Here is a 19,506-nt window from a genome sequence, read left to right on the forward strand (position 1 = left end):
GGCCAGTCTTTTTAATTTCAGTCATTCTAATAACTGTGTAGTGGTATCATATGGTGGATTTATTCTGCATTTCTTTGATGTCAATTGACACCTCGACTAATATACTTAAGTCGAAATTACCCTGTCACATCTCTACTTAAAATCGAGTTCATCAAGATGAACTGCAAACTCCTCCACATAGTTTAAACAGCTTCCTGTGATCTGGCCCTTGCCAACGTGCCCAGCATTATCTTCTATCACTCTTTTGAAATGTAAACTCCAGTAATTCAAACTGATTGCAACATCTGCTCAAATAATCCATGTTTTTATACATCTTTATCTTTTCGTATGATGCTTTTTGGCCTGGATCGCCCTGCAACTGCTTCCACCTCTCCTACCCCCACAACCAAAAAAACGCCTTAGGGCTCAGGTAGTGCCTTATTTCTCTCCCTCCATAGTATCTCCCTTGGTATTTACTGTATCCTAACGATACGGTAATTTGCTACTTGTGCAGCAGGTAAGTCACTCAAGGGTAGGAACCTTACGCATCTTCACTGATCCAGCATAGTATCTGATGTATAGTTGGTATTTAATAAATGTGTCCTATAAGAGCTACTTTTATCAAAGCAGGTAGTAAGTAAATTCAGATTTTACTGCTTTAAGTGTGATCTTTGGATATGCTACTGCAGGTCAAGGACCATATGCTTGTAATCTATTGAGATTACATTTTTCAACTTTATATAAGAAGTCTGCATTTTTCTTTTGTGAATTATTTGTTTACAATATTTGCTTTTCCCATTGAGGCTTCAATGCTTTTCTTTTTATAAGGAAAAATTAATACATATTAACTGACCTGCTATAGTAATAAAATACTTTAAAAGTATCAGAGAAAATATATTGGATATATGAGAATGCATGTGGAAAAACAGAACAGCTATAGTTTTATTATAATAAAAAATTACATCTGTTTGATTTGAGAAATTTGTGGTGAGACACCAGAAATAATAGAGAATGGGTAATAACCATGGGCAGGAGAAGGTAGATGTTCCCAGTCTAATTTGAGAATCAAAATTCTGAACAACTGAACTTCATAGGACTTAATTTCTTTTTAATGGTGACACCAGAGAGATACATTAGAGAAGTAAGGAGGATGATTCATGTCATTAACACCCAAAATAAAAGTGAGAATGACTGCTTGGTGCATTTGACAAGAATATTCAGAAAGGCAAAAAGCAATGTGAGTCTAGAGTCAATTTGAAAACCAAGGAGAAGACTTAAAAATGAGAAGATATCAGCCAACTGTGTCAAAAGCATTGAACTAGAAACCAGAAATGGAACAGAAGATACTGAGTAGGCTGGAATAAAGGAAAGTTCTTTCTGATTTCTGGACCACAGAGTAGTAAAAGTAACAGTAACAGTAGCTCTAGTAAAATCTGGAAAAATTAGACCTATTGGGGGAAGAACTTTCTGAATTGATGGAATGTTGGAGTTACAGTAAACCTAAAACATATTTTTAACTACTTTCAAATTTATATAATTCTGTAACTTGACCTTTGACTAACACTGATTCAGAGCACAGATCTTTTGGTTATTTGTTTTATTGGATAGAATAAAAGTTGAGATAACAGACTGATCATGGAAATTAGCATTTCCAAGGTGACCATTTCTAAAAATTGTTCTCCTAAGTTGTTGAATCATTTTATCCCTGTTTGTTACACTATACATTAACCAAGCATCTTATTATCTTTAGAGTTTATAGCATTAGCCAATTCAGAATTCAGCCTAGTGTTTTCAATGTCTTTATTTTTCTTATTTTAAAATTTTAGATTCAGGGGGTGCACATGCATGTTTGTTACACGGATATATTGCACAAGAGTGAAATTTGGGCTCCTAGTGGATCCATCACCCCCACAGTGAACATTGTACCCAAGAGACTTTTTTGTTTTTTTTTTTTTTTTTGAGATGGAGTCTCGCTCTGTTGCCCAGGCTGGAGTGCAGTGGTCCTATCTTGGCTCACTGCAAGCTCTGCCTCCTGGGTTCACACCCATTCTCCTGCCTCAGCCTCCCAAGTAGCTGGGACTACAGGCGCCTGCTACCACTCCCGGCTAATTTTTTTGTATTTTTAGTAGAGATGGAGTTTCACCATGTTAGCCAGGATGGTCTCGATCTCCGGACCTTGTGATCCACCCGCCTCGGCCTCCCAAAGTGTTGGGATTACAGGCGTGAGCCACCGCGCTCAGCCCAATAGGTGATTTTTAAACTTTCACCCCTTTTCCTCCCTCCACCCTTTTGGAGTCCACAGTGTCTACTGTTTCCACCTTCACGTCAATGTGTATCCATTGTTTAGCTTCTCACCTTGTAAGTGAGAACACGTGGTATTTGATTTTCTGTTTCTGAGTTATTTCACTTAGAATAATGACCTCCAGCTCCATTCATGTTGCTGCAAAAGACATGATTTCCTTCTTTTTTTATGGCTGCATATTATTCCATGGTGTATATGTACCACATTTGTTCTCAATCATCTGTTGATGGACATTTAGGTTGTCTTTTTTCCTTTTATAATGCATATCCATCTTTTCCTTCTTTCTTCAAATCTATTATTCTACTACTATAGAAGAGAAGTTGGTGGGGAGACACTAGGCTCACCAGACTCTGTAGCATCCTAAATTGCTACACATCTCCAAACTGCTGCTAAAGAAACTTTACTAAAGCACAAATCTTATGATATCACACTCTTTCTTAAAACTCGTAGTGTTCTCTGTATCCCTGTAGCTTTCAGGATAAAGTTGAAACTCACTCACTTAGCTCATATGTCCTCTTATGCACTGGTTCTGTCATCACTTGGCCCCTACTGATAAATTCCTGCCAACATTCATCCATGTAGGCTATGCATTCACTTGTAGTTACTAAAGCATTCGCCAGAGTGTGTTCAGCAGAATGCTAGTATTACAGGAATGGAAGGATTTCTCTGATTAAATAAATTTGGGAAATGCTGGGTTAAACAGCGAAACATTCTTCTTACTGAACAACTAACTACACAGAGCTTCTGACATGCAAATGTGCCTTGTGCCTCTCTTACACAGGAACAATGTATGCAGCAGCACTCCAAAATAAAGAATTGTGAAGCCAGTTTCTGTCCCATATGAGGGGTTTCTCTAGAGTTTCCTGTTGGAAATGCAGCTGGAAAAGGATGTGTTATGCTCTCTGATGACTCCAGGCTTTCACACGACTTTCACTACTCTGAAATGTCCATACATGCTTTTCATCCAGCTAACTCCTCATCCAGCTTGTGCCTCAGGGGTACTCCAGTGGAAACTGACCTGTCTGTTTGACTCAAGTGTCTCTCTTCTGAGATTGCTAGCTGGCTACACACATCTCTATCAGAGAAATTAGCTCTCTAACCTCTAACCATTGATACTTGTCTGTCTCCCCAATTTGATGCAAGTTCCTTGAAGGCAAGAACTTAGAACTTCATTTAGTTCTTACATGGAACTTAGAAGGTGCTTGGCAGATATGTATTAAATGCAGCAATGAAAGACGGTACAAAGTTAAATTTAAATTTTCATGAAATGTCACACTGGCATTGGCAACATTAATTAAGTCTGTTTATATTAGCAGAAGTAACGAAGTTTCATTTGCAGATATTGGTAACGCCATACTACACAGAATTAGTGCAATTATATACTTAAAAAGCAATAGCATGACACTCGGAACCAATAGACTTGGATTTCTGTCTTGGTTGTGAGATCTTTTATATATATGTCTGTGACTACATAAAAGTTTGAGTGTATATTTTACTTTCTCTAACACTGGAACAAAATACCTGCTTATGTGATCAGATAAAACAACATTTGGGGAAGTGTTTTAAAATGTCCCCGAATCATAACCATGTCATGTTACTATTGATCAATTATTTACTTGCACGCATACAAATGTTTGGCAATTTAAATGAGCAAAGAACTGATAACTATGCCCTACCACCCCTACAGATTCCATTGTGGGCCGCTTTAAAGGAAACATCTTGACAGAATAGGGAGAAAAGAAAAGCACTCAACATTTTTCAAACATATTACAGGATATAATTTTGCAACTTGTAAGACAGTTTTATGCTTTCAAATTAAGCTCTCAGTTTCAAAAGAAAATGATAGAGAAGCATTTGGCTCTTCAATCAGTCATGTTTAACCCAAATCACCTATAATCTAAGCCAAAAAAATGACTGTATCAATTTTTCACTGAACCCGTGAGTAGCTAAAATGATAGATGGAGTCTTCCTCTTGATCAGGTACATGTGCACTCTGGATTGCATGATTAAGGCCCATATTGCATTATTACTGTAAAAACTCACCTTGCTTTTGAATTCTTGACAGGGTGAATGATTTCCATTTTCCATCATTATGGTTTTGATTGCTGACAACAGAAGCCATTCCTGAACCCAGATCATAACTGACTTTTATGTGCCCATCAGTGAGCTCCACACTCATGAAATCTCTCTATTAATAGAGTAAACATACACCAGTGATTAGATACACAGAGAAATAGATGAGTGTTCGCTTTTTTGTGGGGTTTATATTAGGATCTTGTGGCTAAATTGCTGAATATGTCGCTCTGCTACAGAAATCCATTCTGAAAATAGAATTGGTGTTACTGTTTTCTGAATTTCTGTGGTTGTGAAATTATGATGCAAATGGTCACAACCAAATTTCTAAGACATACCCTTTTGTTACAGTAGTAAAATGTGAGTTCATTTGAAAACATATTAAGTGAACCAAAAGGTATGTTCCCTGAAAGAATTCATTAAGAAATACTGACCAGAAAACAATGAGGCCAAAGAATATTTAGAATCCCCTTTTCAACTTAGGTCTCTGAAAGAAGATTAAGGAAGCATTTTGCTGCTGCATGGCTCCATGCTGGGAAAAATTATTACCGGATATATTGCTTAAAGGATTATGTGGGGAGCTGTACTGAAAATAAATAGTAATTAAATTGTATCTGTGATTAAAGTTATTAGTGAAAATACATAAGCACTATCTGTATCACCCATTCTTGGCTGCCAGACAGCCATCCCAAGCTTTTTAGAAAATAACTGATAATTTTACCAATAAATGATAAAAGAAGCAAACACATTTTCAATCATGGAAACTCTGCTATGCACATGATCTTTACCAGGTCTCGTGTGGCAAGATACATCAGGAGAGCACTCGAAGAAAATGTTCTGAACTTGAACATGACGGTGGAGATGTTGGGGTACCAGCGAATGGGGCGGCTGACCAATGCATAACCTTCTCCATCAAACTGAATAGTCCCCTCACTATCTTCCACCTGAGGACTGAGAAGGAGACATTTCACGTGAATCATATCATATCTATTTGGTCTGTCATTATTCAACACATCATTGAATAGCAGTGAGATTATAGGCTGTTGTAGGGCAGGAAATAACTTAAATACATCTTCGTTCCATCCACATATCTCCATCTCTACTGCCACCGTGCTAGAATAAGTAAAAACCATCTCTCACCTTTCATGAGGTGTGCAATAACTAAGTCATCAGTTTTTTTAAGTGCTTTATGTTTTGTAGAAGTACTTGGTAGTAGATAGTTATATTGAAGCCTAAGGGTGTCTTAGTGGTATTTGGACAAAGTGGTGGGGTTTCTGGATGGGCTGAGAATACATTATTACATTTCTTTTATATAGGATCCTACTCTCAATATTTGCCTTTCAACAAGTTTTTCTGGAACAAATTAGATTCAGACAATGAAGGAGGCCTGTATTTATTTGTATGTTTTTTATCTGTCTCCTTCACTAGAATGTAAGTTTCATGAGACCATCTAAGAGATTATGGGCTAGGTCCCATGTCAGGCACAAACTCAAAACATCTAGTACATACAGTACAGTACTTGGATCCTAGAATCCAGTTGATGTTTGTGGGATGAAAAAGATTTTAGTATAGCAAATTGCCTCACAAAGAATATATGTCTAATCAATATTGGGTGCATAATTAATGAATATCTAAGATAAGTCTTGTGAATACAACATTTAAAATATTTTTTCCAAGCATGAGGCTATTTTTATGTATCTCTCTATCTACCTATCTATCTGTCTGATGTTACTACGATTGTGGAGATATCTGCAGGAAAGAGTTGTGGGCTGGGAGTGGCTAAACGCAGAGCTGTAGATCCCCCCACTTCATTTAATTCATTAGCAAACACTAGGAGAAACAAAATAAGTCTGGCTTTGAATTGATGACTATGGGATGAGAAAAAATATGAGTCCTTCAAGGTATATACTGTAATATTTCGACATAGAATAGAATTATCCTATTCATTATGAATACATTTACTAAAAAAGAAAACCTACTCTTTCATAATTAATAAACACTAAGCTTCTTAACTTGCCTTTTGTTTCTCTTTTGAACTTTGATGTCTGGTAAAGTTAGTACAGATTAATTATGCTATTTTGGAGCAACTATGTTCTTCCACATGTAACTCTAGTTAACAAGAACTAGGTGACTATTGGGACTTAGTCTATTAAAATATCATTTCAATGCTCAACTAACTACATTTTACTTGTAGCAGCTTTTTTTCCCCTTACTTTAATCTTAATGTGAATTTTAGAAGTGTGAGAAAAATAAGATACACTTTCAAAAATATCTTTGACAGATTACTCTTTCTAAAGCATAACAACAATTTCATCTCTTCTACTGACTATTGAATAAATGCAAATTTCTAAAACTGACATTCTAAGGTCTTTATGACATTTTCTTAGTCTACCTCTTTTAGCCTCATTTTTACATCTTCTCCATAAAAATCACTCCTGCTCTTTAGTAGGAATGATTGCTCTTTATGTTCAAATGTGATAAGTGTTTTCCTGAAAACAACAAATAAATGAACAAACACACACCAGGAGTTCTATAAAAATTATTCTAACAAATAACGGGGCTTATGGGAAAATAGGGTTGGGGCCGACTGCTAAAAACTTACACAACTATGTAATTAGAGAACTCACAAAACAATAACAATCCTGGTCAAAGTATTAGCACAGCTCAAAATGACACACTAAAACATTAAAAAATATAGGATTATTTCAGTATACATATCACTTCACCTTAAAAGGAAAATGCGAAGACAATTTGATGACAACGGGTAAGAGAAGGCTTGACACTGCCAAGTGTTAGCAATGGGGCAAAAATGCACAATGACAGAAAAGATGTGGACCATGAACATTTCCAAGATAGAGTGCTTGGCCAAATCATGCAGAAGGCAGGCATGTGGGTGAATGGGCACTGTGGACAGGCTGTGTTGTGGCACGGTACTTTGAGGTTGGTGTCTTCAGCTATGTTGGTTTACTTTGCATTCAGCTACCATTATGGGGTAGAGAAGAAATCATGATTATGCTGGGAAGAACTGTGTATGAACCTATGTAGCCACTGCATCTTACCCGAATCATTCTCCCATTTGCCAGTCCTGTATGATTGGATTCACACTTGTTCTTTTCTAAAAACACTCCAGCTTCCCACTCTTCCTCCCTTTGCTCTTACTGGTTTCAGGAACTAGAATGTTCTTCACATTTCATCTGCTGTCTCCTCTTTTTGGACTCTTACCTCAGGTCAAGACCCATTTCAAACGTCACCTCCTCCATGAAGCAGATCATGATGCCCTTAATCTGATGTGGGCAATCATAGTATACTCTGAAAATGTCTTTTTAAAGGGATTTGTATTACGCCTGATATTTGAACTATTTAATATTTGTCTTTTCCTCCCTTCTTGGTGATGTCTCTTCATGGCCAGGACTAGGCTGTATTCATTCTAGTATCAGGAAGTTGTAAGTATGAATCTCTGCAACCTACAAAACACCCTATGTATATACAGGAATACTCTTATCAGAAATTAGCATAATGCTTTATATGTTGAAGCGCAAAATCTTTGCAGAATTGTTAATTAGTGATGTTCAGTCTCACATGACATGCACTGCTGAACGGATATTTAAATGCCTTAGATGTTTTGTTGATAATAGGCTTTTGAAAATCCTACTTAGAAGTTTACCAAAAAATGCTTAGGGAAAAGGTGTTTGTTTATGAGTAGCAGAATATTAATATGGGCTTCATTGTCTTTCATGTATTGAAAGAATTTTACAGACAACCTTCCATGTTAGATTTTGTTGAAGATTATTGACAAAATCATCTTAAACAATGAATGGGTCAGGCTTTCAAACTATCCTCAATTTCATGTTGACAAGTCCATGATATCAGAAAGAAAACAAAGAGTTGGAAGTTAAGACTTTTAGATGGATAATATTTTGGGGCCACTTTCTTCTATAAAACTGTAGAGATGTAGAGAAGGAAATGTGAAGTGTACTCTGCTAGGATTTGGGTCCTACAAACATATGTATGTCCTTTAAATGGAAAATAACACAAACTCCTTAGCACTTAATGGTTTCTGAGTTGCTGTTATGACATGTTAAGTCTGCAGGTATTTAAAGTATGTTTTATCATTTTAATTTAATATAATAAAATTGCTTTAGGCTTGGGTGATCAGTGGGCTCTAAGCTTTTTATGCTGAGAAATCCTCTACTTCTAGCTAAATATTTTATATCCTCTATTCATTTTTATATAAAAATGTTTATTCTCTACACATGCTTAGTATGATAGGATGTTAAATATTTTCAAATTCCTATTCATTCTACCCTCTATCTTATAATTGAGGACATGTATTAGGAACTTTCCTCCTGGACTATCTCGGCCTCTTGTTCTCCTTCTCTCTTGAAGCAGAATCATTAAATCCCATAGGTTTCCACTTGAAGCACTTGTAGGATCCTATGTGTCAATAAAAAAAACCCATAAAACCTGGGCTGGGGTTCTAATTTTGTTATAAACATAAATAGAGTGAATTCATGCTCAGCAAGACCTGAAACTTAATCAGTTTGGGGAAAGCTCTCTTTAGGAAAAAAAAAAAATTGTAACAATGAGTTACTCACAGACACTAAAACACCCCTCAACATGAAGGAACACTGGAGTGGAAACTTAACTGATTATAGTCAAAATTTCTTACCTTTGCAAATTTTATAAAAACATATGACTATGCAAATGTACTGCTAGTGTACCTCCCAGGGCTTGAAATATGCCTGCGCAAATGCAGGCAGAGACTTGAAGATTCATTAGTTTTGGGGTAATTCCACCTCTGAGCATAATCATTTCAAACCTGCTCTACATCATCCACATGATAATAGAATATTATGCAATAAAAATTGAAGCTTTTATTATGCACAGGACAGATCTGGGAGAGTCCTCATCTCAACTAACCTTACAGTGCATCCTTTGCAGTCACCTTCTTTTTCTCGGAAATTCCACAAACCTATAGGTTTGTTGTCAAAGTATGTTTCTCCCATGCAGCCGGTGAATGTAATCACACGTACAGCATCAGCCTTCTGCAGAAAGAAATACCGTATTTGTTAGAATTTGGAATTTCACAAATAATCTTGGTTTATCCATGAGAGTTATCAGCAGAAGCTAAAGTGATCATTATCCATTCTTTCTGATATTTTGGCATATGTACATATTCATCTTTTCATCATATTTTATCTATATCCTTAGAGCTACTCCAGGATGAGTCTACAACAGGGGAAAAGCTCAACTATGTAATCAATGAATGCTGATTACATTTTGCTATACCAGTTTTCATCATCAGTAAATAAACACTTCCTAGCTTCTTACTTTAGGTAAACTGCTGACCTTCTCCACAATTCTATTCTTTTGTCTGCAATGCGGAATTGTTGTAAGAATAAAGTTAGATAATTTATTTATGGCACCAATCTCAGTGCCTGACATACAGAGGGTGTTCAATAAATGCTAATGCTCCTACCTAATTCTCTTTGGGCAAATTTGGGCCATGCATACACAAAGATTTTTCCCCTGAGATCTGAAGAAAGGGTACGTGCTGATGACATAGAAGAGATTTTGTAAAAGCACTTGTTTAAATCACTCTATGGTAGTGCTGTTCTAAATTTTTTAATTTCTGTTCACAGCCAAGAAGATTTCGAGTTCAAGGGAATGAAGAAAAAGTAAGCAACTTTGTAAGAAAAGAGACCACGTTGGTGTTGTTTGCTTGTATACACAGCACAGGGCCTGGAGTCAAACAGAGAATCAATAAATAATCTGAACAAATTCAATCCTGGTGTCATTTTCACAGGAAAGGTCTTAGGCTTGATGCACAATCATGAAGAAAGAGAATGACCTGGTCCCTCCTAGAGAAGTTTGTTGTAAATTTAAACAACTGTTTTGGCATTGACATGTTACAAATGTCTTGGTAAATGACAGATCACATATATGATGGTGCTTCCATAAAATTATAATACTGTATTTTTACTGTACCTTGTTTATGTTTAGATACACAAATACTTACCCTGAGTTACAATTGCCTATGGTATCCAGTGGAGTAACATGCTATACAGGCTGTAGCCTTGGAACAGTAGGCTATACCATAGAGCCTAGGTGTGTGGTAGGCTGTGCCATCCAGATTTGTGTACTATACACTCTATGATGTTTGCACATTGAAGAAATTGCCTAATTCCATCTTTCTTGGAATGTATTCCTGACACTGAGTGACACATGACTGTACTATATTCTGGTGCCTATAACTTTAAAAACTCTGTGCCAAAGTGAACCCATAGTTACTCAAATTATCTAGGAAAAACAGTGCATTGACTCATTTGGTTTTTAGAACACATGTAAGAAAACAGTTACTGACTAGTTAAAATTTTAAATAGTAAAATCAGTTACTGAATAGTTAAAATCATAGAGTGTACAGTACTTGCACAAATCTAGATGGTATAGCTTACTACACACCTAGGCTGTATGGTATGGCCTACTGCTATAGTTTTAGGTTAAACCCATCAACATGTACATTTCCTACTGCTGTGACCACGTGTTGCACAGCCGCATAGAAAGACTGTTGAGCGGAGCCCCTGACTTGCACATTGGAATCGTCCTTGCAATGCTCTGTCATCAGTCTGAACCTCTTAATTTTCTAGAGATTGATTATTCTACTTGTGAATTCTGCTTGCTTTCTGCTTCTTCTCGCATCCTGAAAAGCTATATTTGAGAGATTTTCCTGCTCATTTGAATTCTCATCAGCAAGTTCATTTAGTTGTTTGCAGCTTTTGGTTCATATTCTGGTGTGGCAGGAGCCTTGAAATTCTTGGCCAAAATGACTTCTTAAGGTTTTCTGTAGATTTCATTTGTTCATGTTTTCTTCCTTTTTCTGAGACTGACAGAATGCTGCTTTTGTGCCAATTACATTTGCATAATAATTATTAAGGTACAATTTAAGGTGTGATGACCACATCTCAGTTATTCGCCATATATTTTATACACACAATCTCACTATTCACTGTGGCAGTGAAGCAAGATGCTGCGAGTGAAGACTATTGTGCCTATTAACCTGTGTTCAAATCCCAGCTCTGCTAATTACTGTGTGACCTTGGTCAAGATATTTAACGTCTCTCTTCTTCAGATTCCTTAACTATAGAATGAGGAGAATATTAGTATCTACCTTGCTGTGGTGTGAATGTTTGTGTCCCTCCCAAAATTCATATATTAAAATCCTACCCACCAAAGTGATGGTATTAGGAGGCAGGGCATTTGAGACGTGAGTTTTAGGTGGTGAGGGGCAGGGCCTTCATGAATGGAATTAGTGCCCTTATAAAATAGGTCCAAAGGAGCTTGTTCACTCTTTCTACTATGTGAGAACAGCAAGGAGGCTCCTTCTATGAAAAACTGGCCCTCACTAAACACCAAATCTACCGGTACCTTGATCTCAGACTTCTTAGCTTCAAGAACTGTGAGAAATAAATGTTTGTTTTTTTATAAACTACCCAGGGTATTTTTCTTACAGCAGCCTTAACGGACTAAGACATACCTTTTGGGGTTGTTGTAAAAATTAAACAAGTTAATTCATGTAAACTACTGAGAACATTACTTAACATATAGGAAGAGTTATAAGCATATTAAAAAATGTATTATTGTATCCTACAATATGCAAGCAAGGTAGATATTTTTATCATTCTTTTCTAGTTGAGAAAACCAAAGCCCAAGGGGTTAAGTAACTTGTCTAAGGTCATATTTTAGTAAGTGGAAGAGAAGGAAATTCAACCTGGATTTGATTTCAAAATTCATGGCTTTTGTACTACTGTGTGCTGTCCCCGTATTTATCCATCTGTGAAGGACAGAAAGTTGATAATATGACTATATGTAACTATGTACCATATACATTTATATGAAGTTCTAAGAAATGAGGATAACTTCAGCATGTGGTTTTGGAATCAGTTCTCATACTTTAGAGTCACATCTCATACTCAAAGCAAATAAAATAACCTCATTCTATATGAAGGCTGAGTCCTCATAAATTTGGGGTCACCCTGGCTTTTCACATTTTCTGACTAATCTCATCCCAGAATGATTCTGACAACCCCAGGATTATCCATTATATTTGGTTGTGCTCCTGCATCTCACCCATAGTGGCTTCCCAACACCTAATTCCATTTAATCAACACAACCTTCTTTAAAAGGCAGGCTTTCTGCATTTTGAAATGCGCAAGGACTGTCATGAAGCAATTATGAATATTAAGTGCATCACCGTATAAGAATAAGAGCAACTTGAAAACTTTAAACCAGATCATGTTTTGAAAGCTTATAGCTCCTGTGATATTTCCCAAAGTATTCATAAATCTTTTAATTAGATGTGAGTATGAACTTTATAGCACTTCATATCTATAAATCATAAATCGTTTCAGAAGATCAGGTATACTTAAAAAACACTTGGCTCTTGAGGCAACTAAAACAAGAATATACACAAAACTGATGCCACAGATAAAGACAAAACAACAGCTGTTTAAAAAAATACACAGAGGCTTAAAAATATGGTGTTTCCAGGTTGAATCTTCAAAGAAGAAAATTCTTACTCAAAATAAATTCATGTTTTCATAAATGCAAGTTAAGTAAAACGTGGTCAAGTTTTACAGAGCTTTATCATACCTTCTCCTGAAGCAATTATGTCAAGAGATGTCAACAAAGATGAAATAGAACAGGAGGAGGATGAACACATTACCTTTAATTTCCCAGTCAGGCCACCAACAAACAGCATTGCATTTGCATCCACATCTAGAATAGTGTACCCTGGAGGAGACGTCGAATGGTAGGTGCTGGGTACAATGCTGGCTTTGGGTCCATCCAGGGCTCTCACAGAAATAGTTCCATTTCTCCCAGTTCTTCAAGGGTACGTGTTGAAGTGAAGGGGAGGAACATACAGAAAATGTAATATGCATCACATTTCTGGTAATTCCAGATTTAAAAGATACAAAATGCAGAGACTTGTTTTTAAGAATTTAGGAGAAAACTGGCTGTTTAGTTTCTAACATTCCAAATTCATTAGATTTCAAATCAATACTCAGAGTCTGATCTTGGCTGAACACTCACATCAGTTTCAACCAGAACCAGTGACCACCATATCCTGATTCTGTGTGTGTTCATTGACATGAAATGACACAGCAGCAGTTAATTGATGGAAATGCTATTGGTTAAGTGGAAAGTCTTTTTCCTATGGCTTACGTAATTTACTATTTTCCAACACATACAATTTATGCAAGTTTATATTACTTTCAGCATTTTGTTTAATTTAATTCAGCAAGTGGACCCCAAATGAACCACCCTTCCACATCATAAGCTGAAAGATTTCTCCTAAAATTCTTTATAATATCTTGGATCCCAGTTTGTTGAAGTAGTCTTCCTAGAATGGTATATCTTTTATTGTTTGGCACAGCATCTTAATGTATAGTACGATATCCACCGTTCAGATTTCAGTGTACAAATTGCATAGAAGTTCACTTTGAAATTCAATTAACAGAATTTTGAAAGCTATTATCATTTTATTTCATTTTCTTTTTTAAGTGATTGATTTCCATGAGCTGTTAAATATGAAAATCTGGTCTCTCTTTGGAGACAAGCAGTCATAATAAAACTTCGGTGTCATATTTCTCTCCCTGCTGTCTCATTTTGGTAATCTTTTTATCTTTGAGGATGCAGTGTTAAGTGAAATACATGGTAACAAAAGAATGAATTTATCAAATAAGGTTCACTTTCTTTAACAGAATGTATCTTTTCTGAAAGAAGAACTGTACTTTATGAGTATAAATGTCCTTAAACCCGGTTAAGTACTTAATTCCCTCAACACCACTAAATATGCAAGCACTCTGTCACTCTCTCTCTCTCTCACACATGCACACACACTTTTGCTGAAAAACTTGCTTAAAACGAACTAAAAATATTGCTTCTCATTTTTTTATAACTTTTTTTTTTTTTTTTTTTTTAAAGAGATGAAGTCTTGCTATGTTGCCCAGGCTGGACTGCAGTGGTTATTCACAGGCACGATCATCATGACCACAGCCTTGAATTCCTGGGCTGAAATGATCCTCCTGCCTCAGCCTCCCAAGTAGCTGGGACTACAGCACATGCCATTGAACGTGGCTCTTTCTTTTAAACTTTTTATTATGGAAAAACTTAAGTATCTACAAACAGAATGCAACTCTACGTATCTATCACCCAGAGTCAACGATTACCAGTTCCTTATATCTTCTCTATCTCCGATCAGCTTCATGCCCAGCCCTAGGCCCATAACCATACCTCTCAACTGTTAGCTGCTTTGGGTTTAACAGGGAGTTGAGAATTGGGAAAACAAGAAGAGATAATGAGGGAAGTGCTGAAGACAGGGATAGTTCTATAAGTAATCGATATCGTACTAGACATTGATAATTGCATTAAAGCTCCAAAGATAGGATAACTGAATCAATTCTCGATTATTTCCCATTTTAAGTAGGGTGGACCTGATATGTTACATATGAATTTCAGCGTTTTGATACTGCATGTTTCTATGGTGGCTATGTAGACTAAAAGAGGAACTGTGTACACCAAAGACAGGCAATAATGACGCTCTTATGCTTTGGCTTGTATTGCATAAGAATGAGTGACGGTACTTTTTTTCAGGTGAGATAAGAAGCCTGAGACAGCGACGCCCCCAAATTCCTACAGACACAAGATAAAGGGGTCAGAAATGGACTGGTTCCTCTGGTCAATACCTGGAAGATTTGTCAGTTCCTAACAAGTACGACAAACATACCCACTCCCAGACATGTATACGTATAACATATACAATTCATACACATGTATCTACATACATACACAGCTACCTTATTGAAATGGAAATAGGAGTTGTCTTATAAACTGGGAAACTACTTCAAAATTCTATCATTTAATTATCTTAATCTTTATTAAGTTGGTTACCTTGATGCCATAATACGGTACCAATATGAGTCATCAATAGTCAAATCTGGGTACTCTACACGTCCAACTCCAGATCCAACATCCCAGAGGAAGCTGACTTTGCCTTTACGCATTTCTATAGCCAGAAAGTCAATCTAGTTCAGAGAAATACAAAAACAAGAGATATCAGATATAAAGCACCTTTAAAGAGGAGACAAGCAGAGTGATTTTCAGTAAGTGCCATTTGCAGACATGTGAAATAATTAGGAGTTTCATGATAATACTTGTCAAATAATATTAATTATTATTATACGTTATTAAAATAATATTTTATTTTTGTATCCTTAAAGCAAAAAAAAAAAAAGTCCATAATGTTCAGGCATGTTTGTTAATTTTACCAATTCTAATTAAGTCTAATTTTGAGACCAAAGCCTTTATCACTCTGATACTTGTGGTAAAGATAAAAACAAATATTTAAATTTAGAATCCATTATTATTTTCACCAAGGAAACTGACATTTTTGAGGGGGCAGCTATGATTTTATTTCTCAAATTGACCTAGAATTCCTTACCCAAATGGCAAATATTGACTTACACCATGACTGATTTGTTAAGAAGTCATATTCATTTTGGAAGATCCCCATGCATGCAAAATCTAATAGTTCAAATGGAAGAAATTAGAACTTTATGGGTGGGCTTTTGTCCATATAATCTGTGTTATTTCAGTTCAGGTCATAAATTCAAAACAAGTTAGCAGAGTTTTCATTGGTTAAAAAAAATAGTACACACTTTGCTATTTTCATTTCATTAACAGAAGAGTTTATTGTAATTTAGTTTGAACAGTAAATAAGATAAACAAATAAGAAGTAAGTAAAATAGCTTTGTTCTCATTAGCGTTCTTAAATCACTGGATCTATAAGTATAATTTAACAGAAATGATGATATACTGAAAAATGAAGGTAAATGTGACTAAATACTGTATTTCTTCCTTTCATTTGACTTCTAACTTAATTTGACACTTCAGAATTTTGTGAGGTAAGATGTTGAGGTTTTCAAATCTGAACGCCTATGTTAGACCATTTGGGGACCATGTTATTGGATTCTACACATTTTTGGATTAACCTCTAGCTGGACACATACACAGCCTAATGAAAAGTTGAATATTAGACTTACAAATTTGGCACTTCCAAGATAAAAGAGGAGGTTGTCAGCAACAGCTGTCTTTACATTGACAACAATATTATTGTAACTTCCTTTCTTGATTTCTGGCTTGTACGTTCGAATGCAGTCACCTCCCGAAGACACAGATACTTTGATCTTTAAGAAAAACAAGGTACAAAGAACCAAGAGTAAATCTCTCAGAAAGTTTGAAGTAGCTTCCAACCACAAAGCCATCATTGTTTCTTCTTTGAAGTTATTTTCTATCATCAAATAGTATCATTAAATGCCTATATGCAGACACCATTATACTCATTAATGAGGGCACAGAAGAGCAGTTTTCCACTAGAATTTTGCCAATGAGCTGTTCACAGTTCCATGTCTTGTTATCATACTATTTTTTGAAGCATGCAACTAACAATTTGCTACCATCATACCTTTCTCCATTATGAATATGGGAACATTTTAGGAAGGTGATTTTACATGGAACTAACAAGAATGATCTTCATTAGGTTGTTTAGTGAAATTTTACAATTGAAATTTCAGCAGTTTTGGTATCACTTAAACTAAGAAACTATTTTTCTTTCAGTTTTCAAGAGGAAATTACCAACCCTCCCATGCTCTCATAGTTGAAAGAGGACAAATAGATTTTGTTCTAGGTGTTCTAACAGTAAGAAGAATATTAATCATTCCACTCAGAACACACATTTCAGAATAAATTATACCTTTTTATGAAGTTGCCAGGAAATGAACTGGAAATAATTTCCAATGGCTATCACTACTAATGTATTTAATAGCTTCCTTTTCTTTTGAAAAATACCTGAAAAATTACTATAAATTGATAAAAAAGGAATGCCTATATGAATAGAGTAACACTATTCATATCAATTTTTACTTACATTTAGATAGCCCTCCTTCAATCATAAACAACACTAGTTGATTATTTGATTTAATTTCTGTAGGGTCAGATGGAAAATCACCATCAAAGGGTTACTTTCAGGATAGCAAAATAGTTGCTTGGACTCAGAGAGAATCTGTAACTTTGCTCATTGACAGCACTCCAGAAAGAGGCAGAGACAGAGGAAGATGTAAAACCTCTCTCTGCCATTTGTTCAAATGCCCTGTTGGCTTTCACTAGCCGTGAATTTTCATTTTTTCATTTCTTCTAGCATTTTGTGCTACTTGTGTAATTTGCACATTTGGAAGAAAACGAACTAGCATTATCATTACCCCTATGGAAGGGCTGTGCAGACTCCCAACAAGATAGCCTAGAAACCAAAACAGCCTCCATATGATCATGACACCAGGAGGTATCTCCAGGGGTCTCATTTGGGTTTGAGTACGGGCAGAACTGTGGCCCTTCTCCAAGGGTTATGAAAGTTTACTGCAAAGGTTGGGTGCCAAATTGGTTGGATTCAAAAGAGAAGACTAAAGAGGGATTTTTGCAATGGTAAATTCATACAGGTTTGAGACTTCTAGGGATACAGAAGATCTGTTATGTCTCCCACAGACCTACATAAGTCATTTATTTGTTTATTGTTGTTGCCTCACCTGATCTGCTAAACAAATTGTATCTCCACAAAGAGGAAACTGTGCTCTGGAGAGAAACAGGGGCTGTTTCCTCCACCACCTGAGGAAGGGTGACTCCTGGAGGGCCTGAGTGTGGTGGCCTGGGGCTGGACATCCCAGGAAGCCTGCTGCTTAAACCACTTTCTTGTTCTTGCCTTCCCCAAAAAGGTGGGGCCAGCCTGCCAACTGCTGGGTGCAGGACTTGGGGCCATCTAAGGTCCCCAGAGTGTTTGCTCTGTGTCCTAGGGAGACAGTCTTCTGGATGGGGTGGTTTTCAGTTGGGAAGTTAGTTCCCACTTCACAAATCAGGGAATTTCCCTTCTACATACAGTGTTGAGAGTAGGTGAGTGAAAATGAATTGCAAAACAATGTAGGAAATGTACAATTTTTACTTGGATGTTAACATGGCAAAGCAGATGAGCGATGGGAGTTGGCAAAGGGTGTTCTGTGATAGAATGGCAGCTATACCAAGGGTCATCCAAGGGATTAGAGATAAAAAGAATAAAGCAAAGCAAGAGAAAGACAGCACAGTAGAGGGCAGGCGGAAAAATATGGTCTTCAGATATTTTTAATGTTCAGGAAAGGGTGTCAGATGTAGTGATTTTTTAGCAATTTGCTGAAAGTGAACCAAAATCACTATCAGAGAAGACCTTGGCATTGAGAAAATTTAATATCTGAGGCAGGCTATAAGTACCATTGACATCATAAGAAGATCAAAGCGAACAAGAAATCAAGATCTGACTGGAATTCATGAGTAGAACTGAATAGTGCATTATCCCTGGCAGATAAGCATATCCAATTCTGATGGGGCTGAATTAGTAGTCAAAGTGACTATATGTAGTTTACTTCATTTTTATTTCATAAACGCTTTATAGCTTGGCCCTATGGCAGTATTATGGCTAGTTTAATTCTTAATAAATCAGTTTTGTTTAAAATCACAATTGAGGCTGAGTGCAGTGGCTCATGCCTGTAATCCCAGCACTTTGGGAGGCTGAGGTGGGTGGATCCTGAGGTCAGGAGATTGAGACCATCCTGGCCAACATGGTGAAACTCCATCTTACTAAAAATACAAAATTAGCTGGCCATGGTGGCACGTGCCTGTAGTCCCAGCTACTCAGGAGGCTGAGGCAGGAGAATTGCTTGAACCCGGGAGGCGGAGGTTGCAGTGAGCCAAGATTGCGCCACTGTACTCCAGCCTGGGTGACAGAGAGAGACTTTATGTCAAAACGAAACAAAACAAAACACAATTGAATAATATCCCTCAGTTATTATTTAGAGAAGAGATGACTGAATATAAATGTAACGTGATCATTTGGTCACAGAATGAATTTCAGTCCTTGCTTAGGTAAGCCTGGTAAACGAAACAAAACAGAACAAAACAAAACAAAAACCAAAAAAAAAACCAGGGGATGCCATGATTAGTGCGTTGAAAAGGGGGTTGTCAAAGTGTAGCAGACAGAGCCGGGTGTGGTGGCTCACGCCTGTAATCCCAGCACT

At 36.6% G+C, this 19,506-nt stretch overlaps 1 protein-coding gene across 1 annotated transcript in view; it reads right to left on the reverse strand.

The window, feature by feature from the left end:
- The window catches only part of LAMA2 (laminin, alpha 2), a 293,272-nt gene that overhangs the window by 45,386 nt on the left and 228,380 nt on the right, over nt 1–19,506 (reverse strand). Inside the window, exons 35-40 of the mRNA XM_011997459.1 lie at nt 16,456–16,599; nt 15,305–15,438; nt 13,077–13,236; nt 9,275–9,399; nt 5,143–5,305; nt 4,325–4,469 (exon numbers count right to left, since the gene is read on the reverse strand). Coding sequence (XP_011852849.1) covers nt 4,325–4,469; nt 5,143–5,305; nt 9,275–9,399; nt 13,077–13,236; nt 15,305–15,438; nt 16,456–16,599 — 871 coding nt within the window. The remainder of the gene's footprint in view (nt 1–4,324; nt 4,470–5,142; nt 5,306–9,274; nt 9,400–13,076; nt 13,237–15,304; nt 15,439–16,455; nt 16,600–19,506) is intronic.

This window comes from Mandrillus leucophaeus, unplaced genomic scaffold, assembly GCF_000951045.1.
Source record: "Mandrillus leucophaeus isolate KB7577 unplaced genomic scaffold, Mleu.le_1.0 Scaffold1144, whole genome shotgun sequence".
In the NCBI taxonomy this organism is placed as follows: Eukaryota; Metazoa; Chordata; class Mammalia; order Primates; family Cercopithecidae; genus Mandrillus; species Mandrillus leucophaeus.